General features: G+C 54.5%; 5 protein-coding genes across 5 annotated transcripts; 3 read left to right on the top strand and 2 right to left on the bottom strand.

The window, feature by feature from the left end:
- Window positions 1-638: 638 nt before the first annotated feature.
- J7T55_004109 (ring-14 protein) lies at window positions 639-3,771 on the top strand (the record flags this gene model as incomplete). The annotated part of the gene is made up of 8 exons (XM_053144786.1): window positions 639-1,545; window positions 1,618-1,917; window positions 2,005-2,116; window positions 2,514-2,601; window positions 2,722-2,877; window positions 2,931-3,392; window positions 3,446-3,586; window positions 3,640-3,771. The coding sequence occupies 8 exons, from the start codon at window positions 639-641 to the stop codon at window positions 3,769-3,771; spliced, it is 2,298 nt and encodes a 765-aa protein (XP_052992609.1).
- A 1,877-nt stretch (window positions 3,772-5,648) lies between these two features.
- J7T55_004108 (uncharacterized protein) lies at window positions 5,649-7,573 on the bottom strand (the record flags this gene model as incomplete). Its single annotated transcript, XM_053144785.1, has 2 exons — window positions 5,649-7,261; window positions 7,327-7,573. 2 exons carry the CDS (start codon window positions 7,571-7,573, stop codon window positions 5,649-5,651), a joined length of 1,860 nt encoding a protein of 619 aa, XP_052992608.1.
- A 605-nt stretch (window positions 7,574-8,178) lies between these two features.
- Window positions 8,179-11,992, top strand: J7T55_004107 (dna repair protein; the record flags this gene model as incomplete). Its single annotated transcript, XM_053144784.1, has 4 exons — window positions 8,179-8,316; window positions 8,421-11,732; window positions 11,788-11,888; window positions 11,953-11,992. 4 exons carry the CDS (start codon window positions 8,179-8,181, stop codon window positions 11,990-11,992), a joined length of 3,591 nt encoding a protein of 1,196 aa, XP_052992607.1.
- Window positions 11,993-12,030: 38 nt separating this feature from the next.
- J7T55_004106 (uncharacterized protein) lies at window positions 12,031-13,322 on the bottom strand (the record flags this gene model as incomplete). The annotated part of the gene is made up of 3 exons (XM_053144783.1): window positions 12,031-12,092; window positions 12,420-12,666; window positions 12,726-13,322. The coding sequence occupies 3 exons, from the start codon at window positions 13,320-13,322 to the stop codon at window positions 12,031-12,033; spliced, it is 906 nt and encodes a 301-aa protein (XP_052992606.1).
- A 7,949-nt stretch (window positions 13,323-21,271) lies between these two features.
- On the top strand, window positions 21,272-23,098 carry J7T55_004105 (RNP domain-containing protein; the record flags this gene model as incomplete). Its single annotated transcript, XM_053144782.1, has 8 exons — window positions 21,272-21,470; window positions 21,542-21,594; window positions 21,719-21,726; window positions 21,785-21,878; window positions 21,941-22,117; window positions 22,184-22,235; window positions 22,313-22,734; window positions 22,817-23,098. 8 exons carry the CDS (start codon window positions 21,272-21,274, stop codon window positions 23,096-23,098), a joined length of 1,287 nt encoding a protein of 428 aa, XP_052992605.1.
- Window positions 23,099-23,960: the final 862 nt, after the last annotated feature.

The raw sequence follows: 23,960 nt of genomic DNA, 5'->3' as shown, positions 1-23,960 counted from the left end.
TGAATAGGAATCTAGATGATGACCGATGCAGAAACAGAAATAAGTGTTGTGGGAGGCCGTGGGCCTTGTTGCGCGCATTCTACTGTTACGGTAGACCAATGCTGTCAAGCTTGGTGGTGTCCTGACTCGAGCTGCTTCAACTGGGCCAAGGAACTGGTAGAGAAGCGCTTGATTGAGCGTGGGTGACGATCTGGGTCTGCATCAAGGTCTTCCGCAACAGAGCCGACTTGACCTGACCTGACCTGCAAAGGGGCAACGGCGCCAATGTCCGCCGCGCAGAGAATTCCCACTCGCCCTTCATTGCTTCTGCTCGCTGTCAATCTCGGACAGAGCCAACAATTGCATGGTTACTTGGGCCATTTCGCATCGTCCCTCCCCTCAGACTCACGGCTGGCCAGGCTGTAGCCAGACATCCCCAGCTTCCTCCGCGACGACACACGGTCGCCATCGCGTCCTGGGCCGAGATGCATCTACCGGCGACGCTGTCACTTGTTGCACTACCCATTCCCAAGCTGCGTTCGTAGTCGTGCGCGGGGCCCTCGCGGACCACGCCCGTCGTCATCGTCATCATCATCAGCAGCAGCAGCAGCAGCATCTTCATCATCCATCAGCCCTTCCTTCAACGCTCCAGGTCCAAGATGAAGTTCGCGCACCAGTTCAAGGAGACCCTTGAACGGGAGGCCTTTCCTGACCACTGGCGCGAGGCCGCCATACCTTACTCGCAGCTTAAAAAATGCCTAAAGAAGGTTCAGCAGGAGCTGCAGAGCCTCGGCCTTGACAAGGGCACTCTGCAACAGCTCCGGGCCGCCCAGACTATGTCCCCCGACGGCGTGCCCGTCCCGATGGCCCGCTACAACCTCGACCAAGCCCCCTCGCACTCGCTGCGCCCGTGCCTGACCGTCTTTGTACATCTTCAGGATGGCCAACCTGTCGATGCTGCCCTTTCTCCTGCATCGAGGGAACTCCTCCAAAGGCTGTCCGGGAAGCAGCTCCCCCTGCTAGGCCTGGAGCCCGTCCCGACTCCGGACGCCGTGACCACGGACCATGAGTCCCAACTGCCCGAGGGGCAGTCGGTGTTAACCGAGGCGGGAATCGAGCGCATCGAGATTCCTTTGGTCTTCGATGGCGAGTTCTTCAACATCCTCCAGAGCGATGTCGACAGTCTAGACATCCTTCAGCAGCAAGAGGAGAAGTCTATGGAAGGCGACATCACCACCCTTGGCCACGAGGTTTCGGCCGTTACCAGGCCCTCAAAGTTCTCAAAGTCGGACCTCAACCGCTGGCGAGAAATTTTTGACGTCTACGTCGATGCTCAAATCTTCTTCTCCTCCCATGAAATCGACCATGGCTCTCGGTCGAGCGCAAGAGCCGTGCAGAACCTTGTTTGGTTTCAGAAGGAAATTCAGAAGCGTGACTTGTTAAGCAAGTTCAAAATGCCATCCAGCCGGCTCGCCTATAACCGCTTCCTGCAGCTCAACGCGACGCTGCTCCAGAACCTCAAATTCCAGGAGATCAACAAGACAGCTATCAACAAAATCCTCAAGAGTGCGTGACATGGCCCAACGGACCTTCCTACTGGCCTTCCTGGCATACAGCAGGCACTGACATGACAAGCAGAATTTGACAAACGGACGAGCCTCGGCGCATCTGTCTCGTTCCGCGCAGCCGTTCGGTCGCAGAAGTTTCTCGCCGGGAACGTGGCCAAGAAGATGTGTGCTCAGCTCGCCCATGAGGTCGTTTCGGTTGTACCCCGAGTCGATGACTACACCTGCCCAATCTGCTTCTCCATTGCCTGGTACCCTGTCCGTCTAAGGTGCTCGCACATCTTTTGTGTCCGTTGCGTCATCAAGATGCAGCGGGAGAGCAAGAAACAGTGCCCCCTCTGCCGCGACGAGGTTGTTATGGAGGCTGATCTGTGTAAGTGTGATGGCGCACTCACCTCACCTTGCCACTTGTGCAAAACCCTCGGCTAGGATCAGAAGCCATACTAATTTTGATTGGCAGCAAACATCGACAAAAACCTGGAAAAATTCATGCGGTTGTATTTTCGCCGAGAGACAGACGAGAAGCAGAGGGCTAACGAGATAGAGAGAGGCCGAGAGATATTCGGGGATGAGTACAAGCACTCGGCTTGCACTGTGATGTGATGTGATGTGATGTGATGCGATGTTAATGGCAGACACTTTGATACCCATGCACGCAGTAGACAGTATGCATGCAGTTATGCGTCGTCGACGCACCTAGGACAGGATAAAAGCGGAATACAATACCAGACGCAATCACAGTGATGGGGCCCTTTTTTCTCCTTCGATGGGTATTGAACAACATTTTTACCCACCCCGCACCCCATATATCTACTTCGTTTCCCACGTCTGTAGTTGATTTCGGGGTGGGGTGAAACATATGATCTAGGGTTAAACCCTACTTTGCTGGCCCCAAACTACGCCAGTTGGGAACATTGAATTTTCGAATCGCACGCCCATCTGGATTCACAAATACTGCAAGCTCACCAGGTACGGCAGCACACTTGAGATGACAGACTCGACTAAGAGAAAAGCCGGCAATGACGCTGCAGGTGCTCCTGCTTTCAAGAAAAAGAAGGTAAGTCCCTGCTCCGACGGACAAGGCCATATGCAATTCTCGACACAATATCTCGTCATGCTTGCCTCGAAGCAGCCTCACCTCATGCCTATCGGCGAGCTAGTCTGACCAAATTCATAGAAGGGCAATAATGGCAAGTGGAGAGTGCCGAAGGCAAATGCCTCAGACAGACCCAAAGCCAATGTCATCGAGCCCGGCGACATGGGCATCTGGGTAACCTGCCCCCTGCACGTGAAGGGCAAGGCTGCAAGGGAGATGGAACTTTTGTTCGATGAGGTCTGCTGGCCCCTGGCACTCCAGATACACGAGACATGCTCACAGTGCTGCAGTATGCCGACAAAATGTACGGGATCAAGTCGAGCTGCGACGAATCGGATGCGGGAGACGAGGACATCGAATCCGCCATCCTAAAGGAGGTCAGCGCCTTAAAAGACAAGGGAAAGCAATCCTCCGACCGTGTTCTCACAGAAGTTCGCATCAAAGAAGAGTGCTTGCTTTTCATGCGATGCAAGGCTCCCATAGAACCGGTCGAGTTCTCCCGGCGCATCTGTCAGGATGCGGCTAATGCTGGTCACGGAGGGGCCAAGGCCCGGTATCTCAACAGGCTGACACCACTCACTGTCATTGAAAAAGCTTCCGAGACTGGTCTGGATGAAGCGGCCAGAAAAGCCCTTGCCTGCCACTTCAAGCTCAAATCGGCGGACACCAGAGAGCACGCGAAGTCCGAAGCCACAGGTGACCAGGCGGAGAACGAGCATGCTGGGGCGGATCACGATTCTCAGCCAGCCACGGTAAGGTTATGAGTCCGCATGATTCATATTTCCACTGATTTCTGGGCCTACAGTTCGCTATCCGGCCGTCCATCCGCAGTCACAATACTCTGAAGAGGGACAATGTGATCAAACGTATTGCAGATACCATTGATCCTGTGCACAAAGTGAACCTTGGCGCTCCAGATAAGGTTATACTAGTGGACATCTACCAGGTATGGCCATGTGTCCCCCTTTGCGATATCCAGATTCTAACGGATGCACACAGACCGTATGCGGGCTGAGCGTCGTTCCAGGCGATTGGGAGAGTCTGAAGAGATACAACCTGACTGAACTGTACAAACTGTCAACCGAAATCAAGGAAGGAACAGTAAAAGCCGAAAATAGTAGCGGCATCTAGGTCCGTTCAGGGACCTACGAGTTCAGCCATCATAGGGCACATCGAGCATCAGTCCGTGCTTGGGTGACTGATTCGGCCCATACCTGACCGTGTCTGGGGAAATCCTAATTACTCTATCATCCTTCATAAAGCACATTGTTCGAGCGTTTTCCTCGTTGGACAATTGCTACATGTCTACGAGCTACAATCAAGGCACGTCGGCTCTTGCATGCAATAAAGCCTTTTATTACAAATTCGAAGAAGCCAGGTGACAGAGACGCAAGTAGCTTATTCACATGGGATCTAAGGAGGGCATGCATAGAATTCTTGTTCCGATATGGGCACTAGCGCTAGCGGCCCAGATAACTGGTCCAACATGAGAACCAGGTCAAGACTTCAAAGAAGACACGCGAGGTAGAGTCAGGAAAGCCCAGTCCCTAAGAAATTTTAGAATCAAGACGTCGCGTTCCCGAATGGCTTAGTTTCAAATCAATGGATACTCGTTCATTTTCGTTTAATAATAATGATGGGGGAAAACAAACTTGTATGAGAGTATTTGCGATGTAGCAAGGTTCTTCTAGATGTATTATTTAGGAGGCGGCTGACTCGGAATGGGAAGATGTTGGTACCATAATCGATGGTTGCATGTGGGGTCCTAGACCTTGAAAGTGATTAGATTTGATGTGTGATTGTCATTGGAGGAGGGCAAGGATCTTTTTGTTTCTTGATTTATTTCTTTTCTTTTCTTTTCGGAAGAAGAAAAGGGAGCAAAGAAGATGTCCCAAAGAGGTATCGCTTCTGTCATATCCCGTAGTATTTTATATAGCATGTATGACGAAATAGAGATATCATTACTGCCAATATACTTATCATACATGGATGTTTGACAACTAACACAGAGACCTCATGACTGTTTCACCTTCTAAAAAAATGCAAATTCTCTAGTGTAAATTCTCTGACGTGACAGTTTGACCAAAGCGGAACACCAGGCTGAATAAAACATTTCTGGGTGGATAGGGAGCAACGACAGTCGTCTGATAGAGTAAATAATCGGGTAGGTGTAGTTGGATAGGGGGGGGGGGGGAGTACGAACGAACATGTCCCTTGAGTCGTCAACTTTTACACCACGCAGTTGCTTGAGACCTGTAGCCAGAACTTCAACTGTAGATAGTTGAGCTAGGCGCAGGTCGTTTGGCGGGGGTCGAGATAAGAGTTCTGTCAAAGGTGTCTCGGCATACCTAAAAGGTTCTTTGTATCATGTCAGAGTAGACATATATCCCATAATCGCTATTGCCAGGTATTCATTGGAGACACAAAACCCACGATTCAGCTAGTAAAACGCGCGTTCATGTATTACGTTGACTTTTGCCCGACAGTGTTTTTTTGCGACAGTGTTACTTCATACAGAAAGAGGCGAAACTGTATTCTCACCAGACAACAAGGATGGGGTGATGTCTGTGGAACAGGTTGTCAAAATTCCTTCGCCCAAGCCCTGTGACTGCCTTGTCCATCCTGGCAACTCATCCAGGAGCTGTCCTCTACTGTCATTCCCATCAGAGGCTCGGGTCTCTTCTCCCTAGACTCCTTGGCCTCGAGATCCTACTTATGTTATTTATACACCCCCCCTTAAAACTCCATCTCCTCAGTTGCCTACTCTGGTTCTTCCCACGCATCGAATATATCCGTGCTGGACCTAGCTATAGTTAGGAGAGGTCTTATTTATCCGATCCAAGAGGTGGTCGCCAGCTGGCAAGAAGTCATGCGGGCAGTAAAGCGGGAGATTTGCAGCTGTATCGTGTTTGCGTGACCCGTGTATGCAATCAGACAGCCTTTAAAGATGAAGAACGACAGAAGTACAGAGATGGCGCATTTCTAGTGCATGAAGTTGGAAGTCGCCCCTAAGGATGACTTTGTTCATCCTCACCTTCGTCACGAGGTAGCCGAATGCCCATGCCGGCGAGCATTGTTCCGACGGGCCCAGCCATACCAGCCTGGCCTTTGAAGCTCTCCAGGATGTTCTTTGCCAGGTTATAGTCGATGTCAACTTCGTCGGACTCGCTATCGTCATCAATGCCACCAAGGGTTGTCTTCCCCGACGCTGCTCCCGCCCTGTTCTTGCCCTTGTCTTTGAGAGCCCTGGAGTCCTCCGGCCTGGGGTCCAAAGCCAGCGCCCCGTGCTCGTTCAATTCTAACTCCATCTGCTTTGATAATTGCATAATTTCTTCATCTTCACGATCAACCTCTGGCACATCTGCCACGGATGCCTTCCTGTTGCGCCCATGCGCGGCCTTGTTGGCGTCCACCGGCAGCCCCATCATCTCACGCATCATGCGAGCAAATTCTTCCTCATCAAAGCTGATTTCACGATCCTCGCTGTCGGTATCCTCTTCGTAGTCTTCGTCGTCTTCGTCCTCATCATCCTCATCCATCTCATCATGTTCGGCTCCGTCAAGGCCCGCGCTATCGTCATTTAGGAACGCCTCGAAGCGCGATACGATCCTTCGAAGATCAGCATGAGCACTGGCGTCACCGAAAGCGCCCGCCTTTGGGGTGTCTCTCCTGCCGTCAAGCTCCTTATCAAAATCTTGAAAGTCTATGTCCATCCATGAATCGTCGTCATCGCGCGTGCAGTCCTTCCAAGATGCGATGTCAGCATCCTTGGGGAGGACCGAGTCTCCATCCTCGGCCAAGTCTTCTAGTAGGAGGGCAATTTCCCGGACCGCACGATTATTATTCTTGGCTGTGGTTTTTGCCAGCATCTCAAACCCGCAAGTGACCTTCATGCCTAGCTCAAGCATTGCGTGCTTCTTTTGGGCGGCGCTGCTGCCGTCGGCGGCTGCTTGCCTCTCTGAAGACACAAAAACGTCATTCCAGGAAGAAGGAGCCGGAAAGACCTGAGACTTCAGCTGTGCGTAAAGAACCTTTGTGAATTTGACGCTCATATCAACGAAGTCCCTCGGCGGAAAGATAAGTAAGTCGGCAGAAGATGACGTTAAGGGTTTCATGGCGATGGGATCTCTGAGGTAGAATGCCTCCACAGCCGGCGCAATGGCCTTTGGAACCTCATGGATCAAATATGCGAGTCGCCTCGGCACTGAGACTACGGCGTGGTGTATAGAGTCCTGGATTTGGGCGGGATACTTTTCGAGTCGGTAGAAAGCCTCAGCCTCCACAAAGGGCGAGTGTATGAGTGTGTGAGCAGCGGATTGGAGAATACCGACTGCCTCGGAGAGCATCATGTTCTTCTCAGGGTTTGAGCGAACATCTAGGGTAAGAGGTATGATGCGCAATTGGCCGCCGTGTACCCACGCCCTGTTGGCATCGTTCTCCGGGCTCAACCACTTTGGTAGCACATTGGCAGCCTCAACAAGCAGGAACTCGCCATCGCTATCGGAAACCCGCACCCACAGGTCGGGAAACTTTTGAGTCAGCTCGCGAAGTATGTAGACAATGAGCCATTCATCCTCTATCGAATCTCCATAGTCGGTGATGCCGTGCAGATAGACCAGGCCTGGCGGTTTCTGTCAATGAGATCAACCTTGCAGCGGCCCGGGGGAGGAGGGTTCGTATCCGCACCTTTGTCGGTTGTGACCTCGAGACCGAAGGCATCACGCTGCCATATATATTCACTTGTGAGCTGGCTCGAGAGCTGCACAGCGGCCTTCCGTACAGTTTCCAGGCGCGAGAATATCTGCTGGGGCTGGAGTTGGCTGTCAATGATGAACAGCATGTACTCGACACAGTTCTCGGGCAGACATCTTTCGAAGCCCTTGAATGTGCCATCTGAAGTACCTGCTGATTGGGGGCCAGCTTGTTCTGCCATTCTCGTCCGACAACTCGTCCGTCAAGGGGCTGTTGTGGGTGGCTCTTGTCAGGCCGAGTGGAATGAAGCCTTGCCCTTGGCTTTCCGAAGTGATATGCAGGTACAGTCGTGAGTGGTGGGGCGTAAGAACGTGCAGGCCTGCTGTAGGCTGGCCAACATCCACCTACTATAGCATTTATGTGGACCAGCACCACCGCACAACAGCACCACCGTTTCCAGGTATCTATCTATCTATCTATCTGTCTTAAGTCTGACGCTCAGCATCCTGGGCTGCAGGCACCTGCAGGGAAAGCCTGCCTTCTGCACACATTCTTCATACAACCTTGGAACCTTGGAGCCTCGGAACAGCTGGACCTGCGCTGTCGTCTGCTGTTAGCGCTGCCCCAAAAACCAAGTACCTCAACCACAGCGGAGCGGTGCAGTACCTACCCAGGTACCCACGTCCCAAAACGCGGTGCGCGTCTCCCGTAAATGCGCCCAACCGCGATTGCGACAGCGATGCTGTGCAATCACTCACCTACTCAACATACCGCCATAGCAGCCTCCCCGATACTGCAGGGTGATCTCGAAATTGAGGCTTGCGAGGGTCATTCTTATCTCTAAAAATGCCTGGACTTACGGTAAACAACATCAGCGCCGCGCCTCGAAAGCGTGGTCGACGCGAAGAAGCCGGCGACGACAGCGAACAAGAGGATGAGCTCGTGGATGTTCGACAGGCAAGCTCTGAGCTGCGAAGCGAGCCAGTACGTCCTGCCGTCTCTTCTGCCCCCGTCCAAGCTTCTGTGCTTGTCGTCAGCGAACACGGTACATGGCACAAGCTTTGCCCCAGCTGACATGAGGTGTGTAGCAGAGGAAACGCGCTCGTCTCTCGCAGCCGAATGATGTCCACAAGAAGTCTGCGCCGCCCAGAGCCGGGGCTAGGGCCATTCGCGAACCTTCAAATGCATCCACGGAAGAAGACGGTGATGTCTCGATGGAAGAGGCAGCAGATCGCTACGATGAACCAGCAGCTACGCAATATGAAATCATGCGAGATGCAGGCTTCAAACATCTGGAGCATGCCGACGAGGACGACCGGCGCGCCACTCAGAGGCTGCAACAGAAGAGCCTTGCCCGTCGAAGTAATCGCGCTGGGGATCTGAACCACGCTGCTGAGAACGGCATCCTTGAAAGCATCGAATGCATCAACTTCATGTGCCACAAGAGACTACATGTCGAGCTGGGCCCACTGCTCAACTTTATTGTTGGTGAGAATGGAAGCGGCAAAAGCGCGGTTCTCACCGCGATAACCCTCTGCCTGGGCGCGAAAGCAAGCTCCACAAATCGCGGCGGAAGCTTGAAGAACTTTATCAAGGAGGGAGCAGAAAGCTCAGTGTTGATTGTCAAGATCAAAAACCAAGGCCATGATGCATATCAGCGCGACACTTACGGCGACGTCATCATCGTCGAAAGACACTTCAATCGGAATGGTGGGAGCGGCTTTCGCCTCAAATCCCAGACAGGCAAGGTAATATCAGACAAGAAGTCCGAAGTGGACCAGATCGTCGAGTATTACTGTCTCCAGGTCGACAATCCATTGAATATTCTTTCTCAAGACAACGCACGGCAGTTTCTCAACCAGGCCTCGGCTAAGCTCAAATACAAGTTCTTTCTCCAGGGCGTCCAGCTGCAACAGCTTGACGACGACTACCGCGTCATCGAAGAGTACGCAACCTCGAATGAACACAAAGAAGGCGACCTCGAGATCAAGTTGGAACACGCGCAAAGGGAGTATGAGAAGTCGAGAAGGGAGTATGAAATCTTCTTGCAAGCCGAGGACATGCGCAAAGAGTGTCGCTTGCTGTCTCAAAAAGCGATCTGGGCCCAGGTGGTTGAAGCCGAGCGCGAAGCAGAGCGAAACGAACGGAGAATCGACCAGGCCGATGGAGAGGTTGCGGACGCACAGCACGTGCTCACGCAGAGGACTCAAGAGCTAGAGGTCGTGGATGACCAGCTGGCACAGGCCGAGGAAGCTCTGCGAGTCACCAAAGAAGACGGGGAGGTCCTCAAGACTAACGTGGATAAGGCGCAACAGGAAGTTGGCGATGCGCAAAAGGACCTTGAGAAAATCCACAAAGACGAACGTGATGCCCGATCTCAGGCACAAAATGCGTTGAACAGCGTCAAGGTATATCAGGACAAGATACAGGTGGAAGAACAACGATTGCAAGACTTGAACGGAGATGCCCATGCCCGCAAGGCTGAAGAGTTGGAGGCGGCCCAGGCCAAGTCCCGTGAAGTCGAGGCGGAGTCCGAAGATGCCAGGCAGCGCATCCCTAGTATCAACAAGACCTTAGAGGCCGCAAACAAAGAGTCTCAAACTATCGACAAGTACATCGTCCAGAAGCGGGACGATATCAAAGCGACACAGAACAGGATCAAGGAGCTGGAGCGAGGCCAAGCATCGCTTTATGAGGGGTACGAGCAACAGGTGCCGAACCTACTCAGGATGATCGAGCACGATGCAAACTTTGATAACAAGCCCATCGGACCCATCGGCGCCCACGTCCAGGTCAAGAAGCCCGTTTGGTCGCCCATTTTGGAGAGAACGTTTGGGGAGACGCTGAATGGATTCATAGTCACGAGCAAGCGCGACCAACAGCGGCTACGTGACATGATGAAGCGCTTGGGCTTGAACAGGTGTCCTATCTTCATTGGAAACAGCAGACCGATTGACACCTCGAAGACAGAGCCCGAGGAGAAGTTCGACACGATTTTGCGGATCCTCAAGATCGATCAGCCACTCATTCGGTCCCAACTGATCATCAATCATCGTATTGAGCAGACCATACTCGTTGAAACAAAGCAGGATGCTGATCGCATCATGGTGGTTGGCTCTGCACCTCCACGCAACGTTGCTGCCTGCATTCATCTCTTCAAAGAAAGGGGGTTTGGATGGGGTGTGCGCGTTGTTGCTAATGCAAATAGGATCAACTCCTCTCCGATCCGCCCGCCAGATCGGAACCAGAAGCCTCGTCTGCGGAGTGACTCCCTCCAAGAAACATCTGTTCAAAATGAGAGAATGAACCATCTCGAACTGGAGCTGAGAGAACTAGGGAATCAGAAGCACCAGCAACAGCAGACTGTTCAGCAGTGCCGGCGGGAATTGGCAGAAGCTAAGAAGACCGTGGACCAGAACAAACAGAGGTTACGAGAGATCCAGGTGGAGATCGAAGACATTCAACGTGACATTGACTCCTTCGATGGGGCTGATGGGCGGCTCGAGATACTTCGCGAAGACCTGAAGAAGGCTCAGGACGATCACGACTTCCACGGCGGTCAATACGGTTCGATTACTCTCAGAAAAGCAGAGCAGAATGGCCGGGTCGAGGCCTTGAGAGGGGTCTTGAAGAGCGAGAAAAAAAACCTAAGAGAATTCGAGGCGAGATTGAAGAAGGCTGAAGATAAAGTGAAGAGGTGCACCGACTCACGCAGCATCTCAGTGCAAAAGAAGAACGAGGCCCATGACAACCTGCAGATGGCGCAAAACGAGAAGGCCAGGCTGGAGGGCAAGCGAGAGCGCCTGGAGGAGACAGTCCGCGGACATACCGCAGAAGCATCAGAAGCGTGTCCACAACGGGCCCACGTTGGTGAAGGAGAGACATACGAAGCAATATTGACCAAGTATCAGTCTTTGCGAAGGACTCTCAAAGAGCGCGAGCGCAAACGCGGCACGACTGACGAGCAGGTTATAGCTCGAGCGAACACAGCCAAAGCAGACCTCGAGCAGCTCAAGAAGGAGATAGACCTGGTCAGCTCGGCCAACAAGGGGTTCAAGAATCTCCTTAGGAATCGGCTGGAGAAGTGGAGAATGTTCCAACGCTACATCTCTTCGAACTCCCGCGCCAACTTCATGTTCCTGCTCAGCGAGCGTGACTTCAGGGGCAGGCTCATACTGGATCATGAGGCTCACACTCTCGAAGTACAAGTCGAGCCGGACAAGACTCGCAGAAATGCTGCGGCTCGCAACACCAAGACACTCTCTGGAGGCGAGAAGTCTTTCTCTTCCATTTGTTTGTTGCTGGCGATATGGGAAGCCATGGGCTCACCACTCCGCTGCTTGGACGAGTTCGACGTCTTCATGGACAACGTCAATCGCGCCATCAGCACGAACATGCTGGTACGGAGGAGATACCCCATAATGCTGAAGGGACGCTGTCACTGACACACTGCAGATTTCCGCCGCGCGCAGCTCGATCAGCCGGCAGTACATACTCATCACACCCAACGCCATTGAGGGACGGGCGAGCTTGGACAAGGATGTGAAGGTCACCAGGTACGTTAGAATGGTTTTCCGATCTTAGTTCCCAGTAAGACTCTAATTGACTGACCGACTCCAGGTTGACGGACCCCCGTCAAAGACGGCTTGCAGACCTTTAGACACGGTGATCTGTGTATTTTGCCCTGATAAAGTGAGGCTACGCCACCTTGCACTTGTGACGGGATCCATGGTCGTTGGGCCCGGCAGAGGGGGTTGCGGCTGCGATGCTTTGCATTTGGCATCGCGAATTTCTCGTAGCATTATTTACATCTCCTGGCCTGAGCACTGCTATTCTTAGACGACTCGCTGCAGTCAAGGCACAGTCCTATGATCTTCAACACTCGTTTGACGCCGAGGGCTCGGCAGCAGAGCGGCCTTCATTAAAGACCAGTCTCATCTTGGTGTGTGTTCCCAGCTTATAGTTTGACGGTCTCTTCAAGTAGAGTTCTCCATGGCCGTGCTATATCCGTAGGCCCTTGCTCCTAAGGACATTTAAGCCCGCACTGGCTGTAAAGCCCACCCAGGTCCCTATTGACCTCAACGTACCGCCAATCTCCTGTGTCTCGGCTAGTCTCCTCTGGAGGAATTTCCTCGTCTCGGAAAATCCATCGGAGTGGTCGGTCGTCATGAACAACTCGGTTGATGCATAGATGGTGGACAATGACGCGCGCTTGGTGTACCAGGAAGGGTCCACGGCCGTATCGCCTACGAGAAACCATATCTCGTCGGAAAGCTTGGCCAGCTCACCGAGGGATACCGGGACGCAGGACGGTTGAGCCATGATGGCTAGTGCCTGCTCCGCGAGATCTCTTGTCAGCTATTCTGGTGCGTGTTGAGATTGTCTCGACTCACCTCTTGGAGCTTTCCAATGACATGTTTGTTTCCCATGAGCCTCTCCCACGTCAACATTTCGACCTTGGCTCCCAGACCGAGTCTCGGGGCCTCCTCATCCTCGAACAGGCGCTTCGCCTTTCCGGCCAGAGCCTCCCGCTGTGCCACAAGGTGCCATTGGACCAGGGTGAAGACTCCGTCGGTGAGTAGGTTGGTACTTATATCCAGGTAGCCAGCATCTCTCGCGCCGAGAGCCAGGGCTTTTAGTGTGAAGCCATGCTGAGGAATGTGTGCGTATGCTGCGGTCAAGATTGCGCGCTCGGTCGGGGAGAACAGGCCAGGAGAAGGCGGGTGGTCGTAGGAGTGATACGAGCGGCGGTGGGACAGCAGGGAGGAACTCTCGGGCAATGAACGCCGTCGTGATCGGTTTGGCCGTGGTGAGGTTGCGGGGGTAGTTGGCGTGGCGGAGGTGGTTAGATGGCAGCGTTTTTGACGGAGCAGGGCGACGCAAGCTGGAGGGGACGCGCAAGGCGCCCGCTGTGGCAATCCATGTATAAGCCTTCCTGCTGTAAGGTAGGATGGTGCGCAGTATGTTAACCTGCGAGCGATCGGAGCCATGGTTGTTGTCGATACTGAGGATGCCTTGCCCTAGCAGATGGTGGAGGTTCACTGCAAGCAGATCATCTCATGACGCGGGTATCTTTGATGGGAGGAAAAAAAAGTGGCTCCACATGCAGGCGGGTACCGGTAGGCACCTGTGTACCTAGCTCGCCTAGGTAGACTACAGTAAATAGTCTACAAAGTCTGGGGCGTGTGCTCTCCAGGGTTGTTCCCGTATTGTGAAACTACCTAGGTACTTGTAGGCTGCACAGACATCACTAGGTACTTGATCGAGAACGTGCAAGTTGTAGAAAATGGTGCTGTATCTTGTATCGGTGAAAGCACTGGAAAATAATCAACATGAACTTGATGCTTTGTTTCATGCTCAGATACATTATCAACAGTCATTACTGTGCTACCATGCTTACTACTGCGGCACTGTGCCAGGGTGCGCACCTCATGAAATCGGGGGTACCTGTACGTGCGCCTGTGAAAAAGAAACGGGTACCTCTCTCATGAAGTGGGAATTCTGGAGCTGAAGGTCCGTGTTTCCGCCCTGTCAGGCTGGAAGACCCGACGAACCTTGCAGGACGTATTCAACGTCGAGAGTTCTACAAAGTCGACGGTGCATCACACTACGATGCCTCACACGTTGCCGACGGGCCGTGGAAGCTGGTCGCGAAACACCCTTCTCTTCGCCAAACGCGGCACCCAGCTCATGACTGCCCAGAGTCCATCCAGCCCAAGAGCAACGCTTGCTAGCATTGCTACACACACAGTCGGGCCGGTTCGCTGCACCCGTTCTCAATCGCCCTATTTCTGGTGAGGCTGCCCCCAAGCCTCTCAACCACATCGAGGCACAGTGGCCTCGCCACCTAACCACATATTCTATTCACCAGCCCGTGCAGGCTGCGTTCTCGTCATTTGGCCCCCTCCCCAACCCCTATTATCTTTGCCCTGCTCAGCAAGTGCTCACTAGCCCTCGTTGATCTCCAGCGCGCCCTCGGCTGGTGCAATTCTCCGGCGCGATGACTTCTCAAAGACGCGCATGGATCATAGATCAGGTTGGGAAGCCTGAAGTTTCCAGGGCCAATCACCAGGCCATCTCCCATGACAGGTCATTTGTGGCTTGGCCGGTCAAGTTGCACAGAGACAACCTCTCAACCAACCGACAATCCCTCTTGACTCGAACGACAACCTTGGTAACACTGTATTACCTTACTCGGTTCTTTCCAGGCAAGGCGTTCCCCGCTCGAGTCTCCGGGGAGGCATTGGCTGGACTAGAAGCTGTCGCCGCCGGCTATCTGTTTACTCCAAGGAGGATTGTGCTAGAGTTTCATACCGACCAAGCATATGGGCTTTGCGCCGTTTTGAAGCCGATTGTGTAGAAATTGATCACCCCAGCATCCATTCTCCTATGTCTTTTCAAGGGATGGCCCCTTGCCGGGAAGTTTGGCGGTGTGATATGCCCATTCGGTCCTCCCACCCCCCCTAGCTCTCTTCTCAAGCTGGATCGCATATCACATACTCATTGCGGCAGGCCACTCGTCTGCTCATAACGGGTCAGGCGCCTTGACCAGGACTACTGGATGGACGTAGACTGGGTTCCCAGCATGTTGGTGAGGTTTGGTGACTCCCACGGTAGCTGGACAATGCCAATGACAAAGCCGAGGTGAGCTGGGGCCTGCTGGTGGAGTCCGGCCGATCATCCTCGTCTACACCAGAGAAGTGAAAAATCTAGGCGCTTGACCTGGCACTGTTATGCTTTCGGCGCATTGAGCTCTTGGGTGGCCTCTGCTTCTGCCGGCAGGGACCGCAACCGCAAGACACCCGGCGCTGCTGCTCGTCGTTCCCGGATCATTTTGATCCTGCTGGCGGCAACGTCGCATTGACTCCGGGTGGGTGGGATTGGGCACTCAAGACGATTTGGAGTGCAGGAGGGCGCAGGCTGTGATCCGGGATATTGCAGCAGGAGTGCCTCCATGGAGGGTGTTGGAGCCTGCGTTTCGGCAGGAAGCCTACCCACCCAATGCTCCGAAATTTCAGTTATGGTAACTGGACTCTTCAACAGAACCCAAGGCGAGATCTGCTTTGTGCATAAATGATTGTACATGATCCGCAAGCAGAAATAACAAGGCGAAAAATGCTCAAGGGTCCAGTGAAATGGTAGCAATCAGTAGCGGTCCCCCAATCCGTCTTCCAATCTCGATAGAGGACAGTGACGTGTTGCTCCGTTTCCACCTTGCTCCCTAAGTGCAGTGACATACTGAAGCCAGACATGGGCAGATAAAACGGGCAGCACTCCGTAATCTGTGTCGCCAACGAGCCACGAAGGCCAAGACCGGCAGTGCCAGCTGCGAAGTCTGCAACTCTACAGCGTATTCAACATATGTGCGAGCATATATGTTTTGTAGGCCCAGAAACTTGCTCCTTCGATGTTGCCAAAACACGTCTTTTAACGGACGCGTGAAGATTAAGCTCTGTATGAGAATCGGTAGAGAGCCAATCCAGACGTACCAACATAGGTGGCGGCTCAAGACACTACGGGGAGGGTGTTTAGTCCGCGCTGGAATTCGAACAGGGTGTGGTAGGTGGATTTTCCAACGAACTGTTCGCCTGCCGGCGAGGGAGGACGTCAATGATGGCTCCTTAGAGTCAATGATCTAGCTGTTCACTAGCTATTCGGACATGTGAAGGCTAGTGTCCTGACATCTCATAGAGGTATGGAGGATCGCATGCTCGTTCTTAACAGACCCAGCCAGTTCTGTGGGATGGGCGTCTGTAGTTTATGAGTCCGTATGTGTACGTGGTGCAGCAACGGTCGAATGCTAGCCGCAGCCCTGGTCAACCTTTGAGTGTCTCCGATTGTGAGAGACCCCCTCCTGCTTTTGAGCCCTGTCGGACATGTTGCCTTTCAGGAGCCAGGTTGCTTCCCGAGCGCACGAATGATTCGCTCCGATCACTTCATGTGGACGCCCTCAGTTGGCGCTTGTTGTATTAGCTTTGGTGGCTGTAGTGGACGGTGCAGGATGTACACAGTATGGGTGATTTTCTCGACGGCAAAGGCGAGGCCAGGCTTGCGCCTGCTTGTCGACCTGCCTCCTTTTTGGGGGGTCCATAGCCCGGCGTACTTAACGGACGCATTGATATGTTTGTGTTTCCCTCGGACATGTTCTCCGGCGTCGGGACCCCAATGCAGTCTCCTGTCGAACCTGACCTATGCACCAGGAGAAGTCCTACACCTGCAGCTCCCTGTCGTGTATCTTTCGCGAGGCCTTGAGTCCTGTATGGAGGGCCCAGTGAGGCCAGTCGACAACGAACGAGTACGGCCTTGCCCACTGTCAGCTATTGCCAGCGCAGGGCTCGGCCCGCATGCTTTACTGCCCTGTGAAGTATGTCCATTAGTCCACAGGACACTGACTTGCTTCGCCCGTCAGCGGACAGAAAAAATGTCGTGCACGCTCATGGAGACTGACTGCATGCTCAAGACAGCCATAAGGCAGCCAGGCGACGCTCCAAGCTTGAGGGAAGAAGGAGCTGAGTTCTGCGGCAGTCGAAAAATCCCCACCGGTCAAGCGCCCAACTTTGGCGTGTCGCCCCTTCGTACAGTAACGAAGCTCTTCTGTCAACATTGACCGGGAGAGTCAATGCCCAGTTAGTAGACGGAGGCCAGCGAACGATTACAGTGTCCTTGAGCGGGCGGACTGGAAAAGTGAATGCGAGCTTTGGGGAGGAATGAACACAGAAGAGTACAATACAGTACAGTATTGTACAGTAGATCCTGGCTGCCTCGTACTCCACGACGGGCTGCTGATAGGACAAAGAGCTGTGATTCCCACCGCTGCACATGCATGTGGTTAGGTTAGGGCGTACTGCATGGCAGAGTTACATGTTGGCCAGATTTTACCGGAGTGTACATATGCACTGGGGCTGTACGTGCTCAAAGCTCGCGACCGGGCAAACCGCCCCATGAGCTTCTCATAGGTGGTAGGGAGTTTACCAGAGCACAAGGATGACATGGCTTGGTTGAGGATACCCCCACGCGGTCGTGTTCACTGGCCAGCTGGAGCGCTGGACAGGCTGACAGAGGTTGCAGAGCATTCGGCTGAAACCATGTTGCCTTCACTTGTATCCGCGTGCGTGCATGCGTGTGTGTGTGTGTGTGTGCCCAAGGGAGTGGCCATGACTACGCCAAACCACCAGTCGAGAGGTAGTGGCAGACAGGAGGGTTGGTCGCAGAATGCGTGGTGTTGTCTCCTCTCGATGCTTGGTGTACTACCACACTCGGGGTGTGCGCACGTAGGTACCTACCCATGTAGTCTGGGTAGTATCTATTGTGTTAAGCAATATTCAACTCAAACGGGGTTTTCCTTCTTGGCCTGCAGCGCTAAGGCTGGTGCTAACCTCGCAGTACGGATCAGAAAGAGCAAACTGCGACCTTCCGTTTTCTCCATGACCTTGTTAGCCGACCGGGGAAAAAGCAATATTTGGGATCCTTCGTCGAGTTCAAGAGTTGGCCGCGACATCAAACTGCTACTGTGCGATGTCTGACTTGGATTCCATTTAGTTCACTCTCAAGGTGTCCAAAGCCACGAGGCCTGGCGTATAGAGACATGTCGAAAGCAGAACAGCGATGGTACCTCCCACAATTGACTCGTTGAGTAATTGTCCGTCTGTGATGCTGATCAGGTACTAAGAAATCTAGATACCCAGGTCCCAGGTAGGTAGGTACCTAGGTGTCCAGATGGTGATCAATCAGTTGAGTGATGATGAAGTCGCCCCCCCCCTCCGCCATAACCTTCCCCCTCTGCTAGGCCTCGTGGGCGTGAAACCCTTCCCAAAGCAGGTAGCTGCGCAGTTCGAAACTGCCCGAGGGAGCATAGCACCGACTGCAAAAGCCTGCCCCCACTTCACCCTTGCTCGACCGTACCCACCCCAGCGCCGAGCCAACCAAAACGCGTAGACACCCAGACTAACCTTGTGCCTGCCTTGACCATGCAGCCAGGACCGCAGACGGTTGGATTTCTACAGTAGAGAGGAGAGAGAGAGAGAGAAAAATCCGAGCTGCCTCGCCTCGTCCTGTCGTGTTTGTCAACCCCGAAGCTGCACACGCACCGCAGACTAGATACCTAGCCTGACCTGTTCCCTCCCTCCCTTCGTACCTCCTCTCTGCCCACGCGCCATTGGCACCGACGGCAACGCAACGCAAAGCAACGCAACGCAACGCGACCCAACCATCCGCCCCCATCCCAACCCAACCCGCAGCTCGCAAACCTCGTGGCGCGAGGGCCGGCAGCTCTTTTGAAGCTTGGAAAGAAGCGCCAGCAACTTGTTCTCCAGATACCCGGCAAGTTGGAGCCTCCCTGGAGATCCAGCTGCAGACTCTAGACTCCAGACAGGCCCAGGCCAGGTCCCGCTCCATCTGCCATCTGAATCCGACAGGACGACCGCCCTGCCCGCCCTGCCCTCCTCCAGACTCCGAGCCCCAGACTACACACAGTCTCTACAGGGCTGCCTGAGCTCGGCCGTCCCCTTCCTTCTCAGGTCCCGGCCAGACAGACTCCTCCTCCTCCCGCGACTCACCGAGCCTTGTCTCATTAGAGCCTGCGTGCAACCACCTCGCTCTACTGCTATCCACATCCGAACAAGGTCCATCTTCCCATCTTCTCTGTCCTGTCAGTCCTGCCCTGTTAGTCCTGCCTCCCATCTCTGCCACTCCGCGCCACCTGCCTGCCTGCCTCAGTAGAGCTTCCCAGGTACAAACAGCAAAGTTTCGCTGCCTTGCTGCCTCGCATTCTTGCAGTCTCACAGTCCCACCATTAACGGGCAGCCACCACGTCGCTGCCCTTGTCCTGCCGCTCCTGCCCTTATTACTGGGCGCTTCCCCGTCTCGCCACTTTCGACGTTTCGGTCGCGCACTCTACATACAGCCTGCAGAAATCTTTTTGGCCAAGCCTGCCTAAGCTGACACCTCGACTGCAGCAGGATTGGATTTGACTGGACTGATACTAGCCAGAGAAAGAGAGTAAGAGAGAGAGAGAGAGAGAGAGACAGACATAACGAAAGAGCGCAAAGAGCAGAGCAGAGCAGATCAGAGCAGCACCCTGCATTCCTTTCCACCCTGCCCAGGTGGTGCTCTTGATCCCGCCACAGCACACCTTTGTTGTCATCACACCAGACCCCGAGCTCCCGAAGTGCGTGTGTATCCTCGCTTGCGCATGTCCTTCTACTCCGCCATCGAGCGTCTGCTTACTTACCATCCTCTCAGCACCACGCGCCTGTTGTCCTTGTCCAGCTCGCCGTTCCGCGCGAGTACCAGAGACGGCCTCCGCAGTAGATAGCCACTCGCCTCTCCTCGCCACGCCTCGCCTCGTACCTGACCTGACGGGCAACCTTGCGACTGAACACGACGTCAAATCCCAGCCAAACAGCCGACCACTCCTCGTCCTCTAGTAGACCGCGATCTACCCGACAATTGACAATGGGTGAGTGGCTTTCCTTGTTTACAACCATTCGCCCGCATAGGCCTCTGTCCCTCGCCCTCGCCCTCGCCTGGGCTGTCTGTTGTTTCCTGTGGCTTTGGCGCCCGGCTCTGGCACCCTCCTCCCTCCCTCACTGTCACCATATGTCGCTCCACGGGGTCCTCTCTCAGCAGCCCGGGTGAGACAGATGTCCACCGTCCAATTGCGTATACCTACATGTTCCCAGCAACCAGAGGCGTTCCCCACGCCGGGGGACGTATTCATGGCTCCGTCCACCCAGCGCTTGCAGCTGCGGCGTTGGGCATTCCACAACTCTCTGTTCCCTGACCCTCACACCCTCTTAACTGGCCCTCGCGCTTCGCCCTGCAATCCCTCACATGCACCCTTCCTGCTCTTTGCACGTTGCCTGCTTCGGCCTCGCATGCGCTGGGCTATGTACCTTGGCCCCTCCCCCCTCCGCCCTACGCTTCCCTCTCACCAAGGGCCGCGGGCGCTTCCAGCCCGGACAGGTACCGCTACTTTAACATCTCACCCTACCCATTCGCACCTCGCTACTGCCGCCAGACGTTGTCATCTGCTGCGGTCCCATCTTGTGGACGGGCGGGCGGGCGTAGGTGTGCTTTACTTGCCTACCTTGCCTTGCCTTGCCTTGCCTTGCCTTGCCTTGCCTGCCCGCCTGTCCGCCCGCCTTGCTTGCTTCAATGAGCTCACCCCTCTTGATGCATACATACTCATGCGGTGCCTTCCCACTATCGGGTGTATCCCCACGCTCATCCTCGCCGCTGCTGGCTGGCCCCCAACACCGGCTGCTCCTCGATTGCCACGGCCTACAAATCTGACCCTACATCTACCCACCGCGCCCCTCCCGCTTCCCTCCAGTCCATTCGTTCTCATCTTGTTCCTTTTTTGGCACCGCGACCGTCTTAATTACCCTCTGCTCCAGGCTCTAACCTTGAATACTTTATCCAGCAGATTCTGGCGACACCTACCGTCCCGTGAGTATTGCACCCTCGCATTCTTTCGTTACTGCTCCCTGTACTCCCTCCTCCTACGCACCGGGTTTTGGCTTGCGTTGCCGACCTCCGTGCGATGCGTTTTGATTCTGTTGGCGCACAATCGCGCACACGGGAGCCCTCCCCCAACACCATCAAGGTTCTCGACCCGCCGCTAAGCTGTGGGCCAACCCATGCCACCAAGCGACCGGGCCGAGTACAATTTAAGCTCTGGCCCTCACTCCCCCATCACGTCGCCCGGCTTGGCTTGTTATAGTCTGCTGCTCCAGCGCCGCCAACAATCATTTGCACTGCACATTGAAATCCGATTTGCCATCTGAGGGGAATCACCGACTGACCACACATGCAGCGCGAGAGATCCCGATCTCGTCGTCGATCACGGAGTCCAGTCCGCTCGGCAAACCGCGGACACCGTTCCCTTTCACCCAGAAGTGGTTCTCGCAGTCCTAGGCAACGACGCTCGCGAAGTCCCATGACCGGCCAGGGCGCACCTGCGGGAGGATCGGGCCAGGGCTACAGGCAGCCACACCAGTCTTACGAGGACCGCCAGCAGGCAAGAGAGCAGATGATGAGTACTGTCCGGGAGAACTCGCAGCAAGACCGCCGCGTCTACGTCGGCAACTTGTCTTACGATGTCAAATGGCATCATCTCAAAGATTTCATGAGGCAGGGTGGGTCTTCCTGGGAAGGGCAGAGAGAAGATCGCGGGACCATGGCACTAACGGGGTTGTTGTGCTTGTAGCCGGAGAAGTTCTCTATGCCGATGTCTTGCAACTTCCCAATGGAATGTCGAAGGTGGGCGTCTACAAGTAGCTTCTGGCTGGTTTCATTTTATTTCCCTTGCGGTCTCCCCTCTCATGGCACTTTTGATGGAACTGTTGGATTGACGGGTTGGGACGTTGTCCGCTGTTGCTTGTAGGGATGCGGGTAAGCGACACCGCCAGTCAAGACATTTGTGCCTCCTTCGGCTGCTAACTTGGTATAGAATTGTGGAATATGCTACGAGGGACCAAGCCCAGAATGCTGTCCAGACTCTTAGCAACCAGAACCTGATGGGCCGCTTAGTCTATGTCAGAGAGGTGAGATTGCTTCTACTTGTGCGCCCTTCACGCCACAAGGCGACATATTGATGTTGGAATAGGACCGGGAAGCTGAGCCTCGTTTCAACTCCGGCGGCCCTGGAGGTGCCGGTGGCGTCGGCGGCGGCGGCCGCGGCGGATTCGGGCATGGTGGCCCCATGGGCTTCCAACAAGGTGGCCATGGTGGATATGGCGGCGGCATGGGCGGCGGCAACGACCGACAGCTCTACATATCCAATGTTTGTAGTTTCCGAGAATGGCGTGGTGCGGCCCCCGGCGTTGACCTATTACTTACGATGTCCTAGCTTCCCTACACTGTCGGATGGCAGGATCTGAAGGACTTGTTCAGGCAAGCAGGTACGATCGGAACTCTCTCATTGAATGCATAGGTCTCCCCTGTTGGTGGGCAGCGGAACGCTTACACAAAATAACAGCCCGCACTGGCGGTGTCATCCGCGCCGATGTTCATCTGGGGCCTGACGGGCGACCCAAGGGATCGGGTATCGTGGTGTTCGAAACCCCCGACGACGCTCGAAATGCGATCCAGCAATTCAATGGCTACGATTGGCAGGGCCGCATCCTCGAGGTGCGTCCTGACCGGTTCGCAAACTCCGGGATGGGCTTCGGTGGCCGAGGAGGCTTCGGCGGCCGTGGTGGCTTCGGCGGCGGCTTTGGTCGTGGCGGCTTTGGCGGAGGTCGCGGTGGGTTCGGCGGAGGTTACGGACAAGGTGGGCGTGGAGGCGGCTTCGCAGCTGGAGGCTTCGACCACAACGCGGCTGCCTCTGTCCCGCCCAATCCCTTCACCGATTTCGCTACAGCGGGCACCGAGAGAAGTGAGATTATCTACGTGCGAAACGTGAGTTGACTTACCCCAGCTTGGAACATTCCCTTGCTACTTCTCCCTTCTCCTGGTCAGGACTCGCTGACATCTTCTGCAGCTCCCTTGGTCCACCAGCAACGAGGACTTGGTCGAGTTGTTCGGGACAATCGGTAAAGTTGAGCAGGCTGAGATCCAGTACGAACCAAGCGGCCGCTCCCGAGGGACTGGTGTCGTCCGATTCGATGCTGCCGAGACAGCCGATACTGCCATATCCAAGTTCCAAGGATATCAGTATGGTGGCCGTCAGCTTGGACTTAGCTACGTCAAGTACCTCCAACCCGGTGGTGGTGACGCAATGGACACCGACCACGGTGGCATGACCCAGAGCGACATCATGTAACCGCCCTCCTGACCGACGCGAACATGCGACAGATGCCATGAACCGTTTTTTTTTTTCCTTTTCCAAAAACAAATGGTTGGGCACATCTTCTGGTCCACTCGTTACCCATGTGGTTTAATACTTCATCCTTGACATTTTCCCTATTGCATCTCTTTCAATCATTCGAACGACCCTACTGCACGTTCAGGTCTCGGTCGTCCAAAGCGATGGCTCCTTTATTCTGTCGGCGAGACGACGCGGATCGGACCAAAACAGGCAGGAAGAAGAAAACAGAAAAGAAGTGATCGTGGCATGGACCGAGATTGATACGAGCGGCAACGAGGCAACAGCCCAATGCGCTTCGATTTGGTGGATTTGACGGAGGATCGGAACGCTCTTAAGTTAGATTGTCGAATAGCATCTGATTCTCATCGGGAGGCGTTGCTGGGGTCGGCATCGGGCAATGGCGTTATGGTGCACGGGTCGACAAGGTGATATGATCGCGTATGATTGCTCGCAAGAGGCTTGCTCCGGAGACCCTCATCGGAAATGAGGACCGGGGTTGTAGGACTGCTCGGTGCCATATCCTCGGCTTTCCGTTGACGAAGGACGCATCACACGGTGACCGGGCCGGTGTCTTGGCAATTTCGCATGCAGGCTTAGTAGGAGGGTGAGTCTTGTGAGATGTGATTGAATGGGTGGCTTGACCTGGCATCACAGCCCACCACTGATGGGCGGCGCGTTGAGTCGGACGTGGTGGGACTCATAGCCACGAGCATTAGCTGAATTTCTACCAAGTAGAGATAATCCAGAGTGATATTGGCACCGTCGCCCTCAATGCATCTGCAGAATCTGTTGTCCTCTGGGAATAATCCGCATGTCC

This window comes from Diaporthe amygdali, assembly GCF_026229845.1.
Source record: "Diaporthe amygdali strain CAA958 chromosome Unknown NODE_18_length_871485_cov_64_394520, whole genome shotgun sequence".
Classification (NCBI taxonomy): domain Eukaryota; kingdom Fungi; phylum Ascomycota; class Sordariomycetes; order Diaporthales; family Diaporthaceae; genus Diaporthe; species Diaporthe amygdali.
This window is presented reverse-complemented; position numbering and strand designations above follow the sequence as displayed.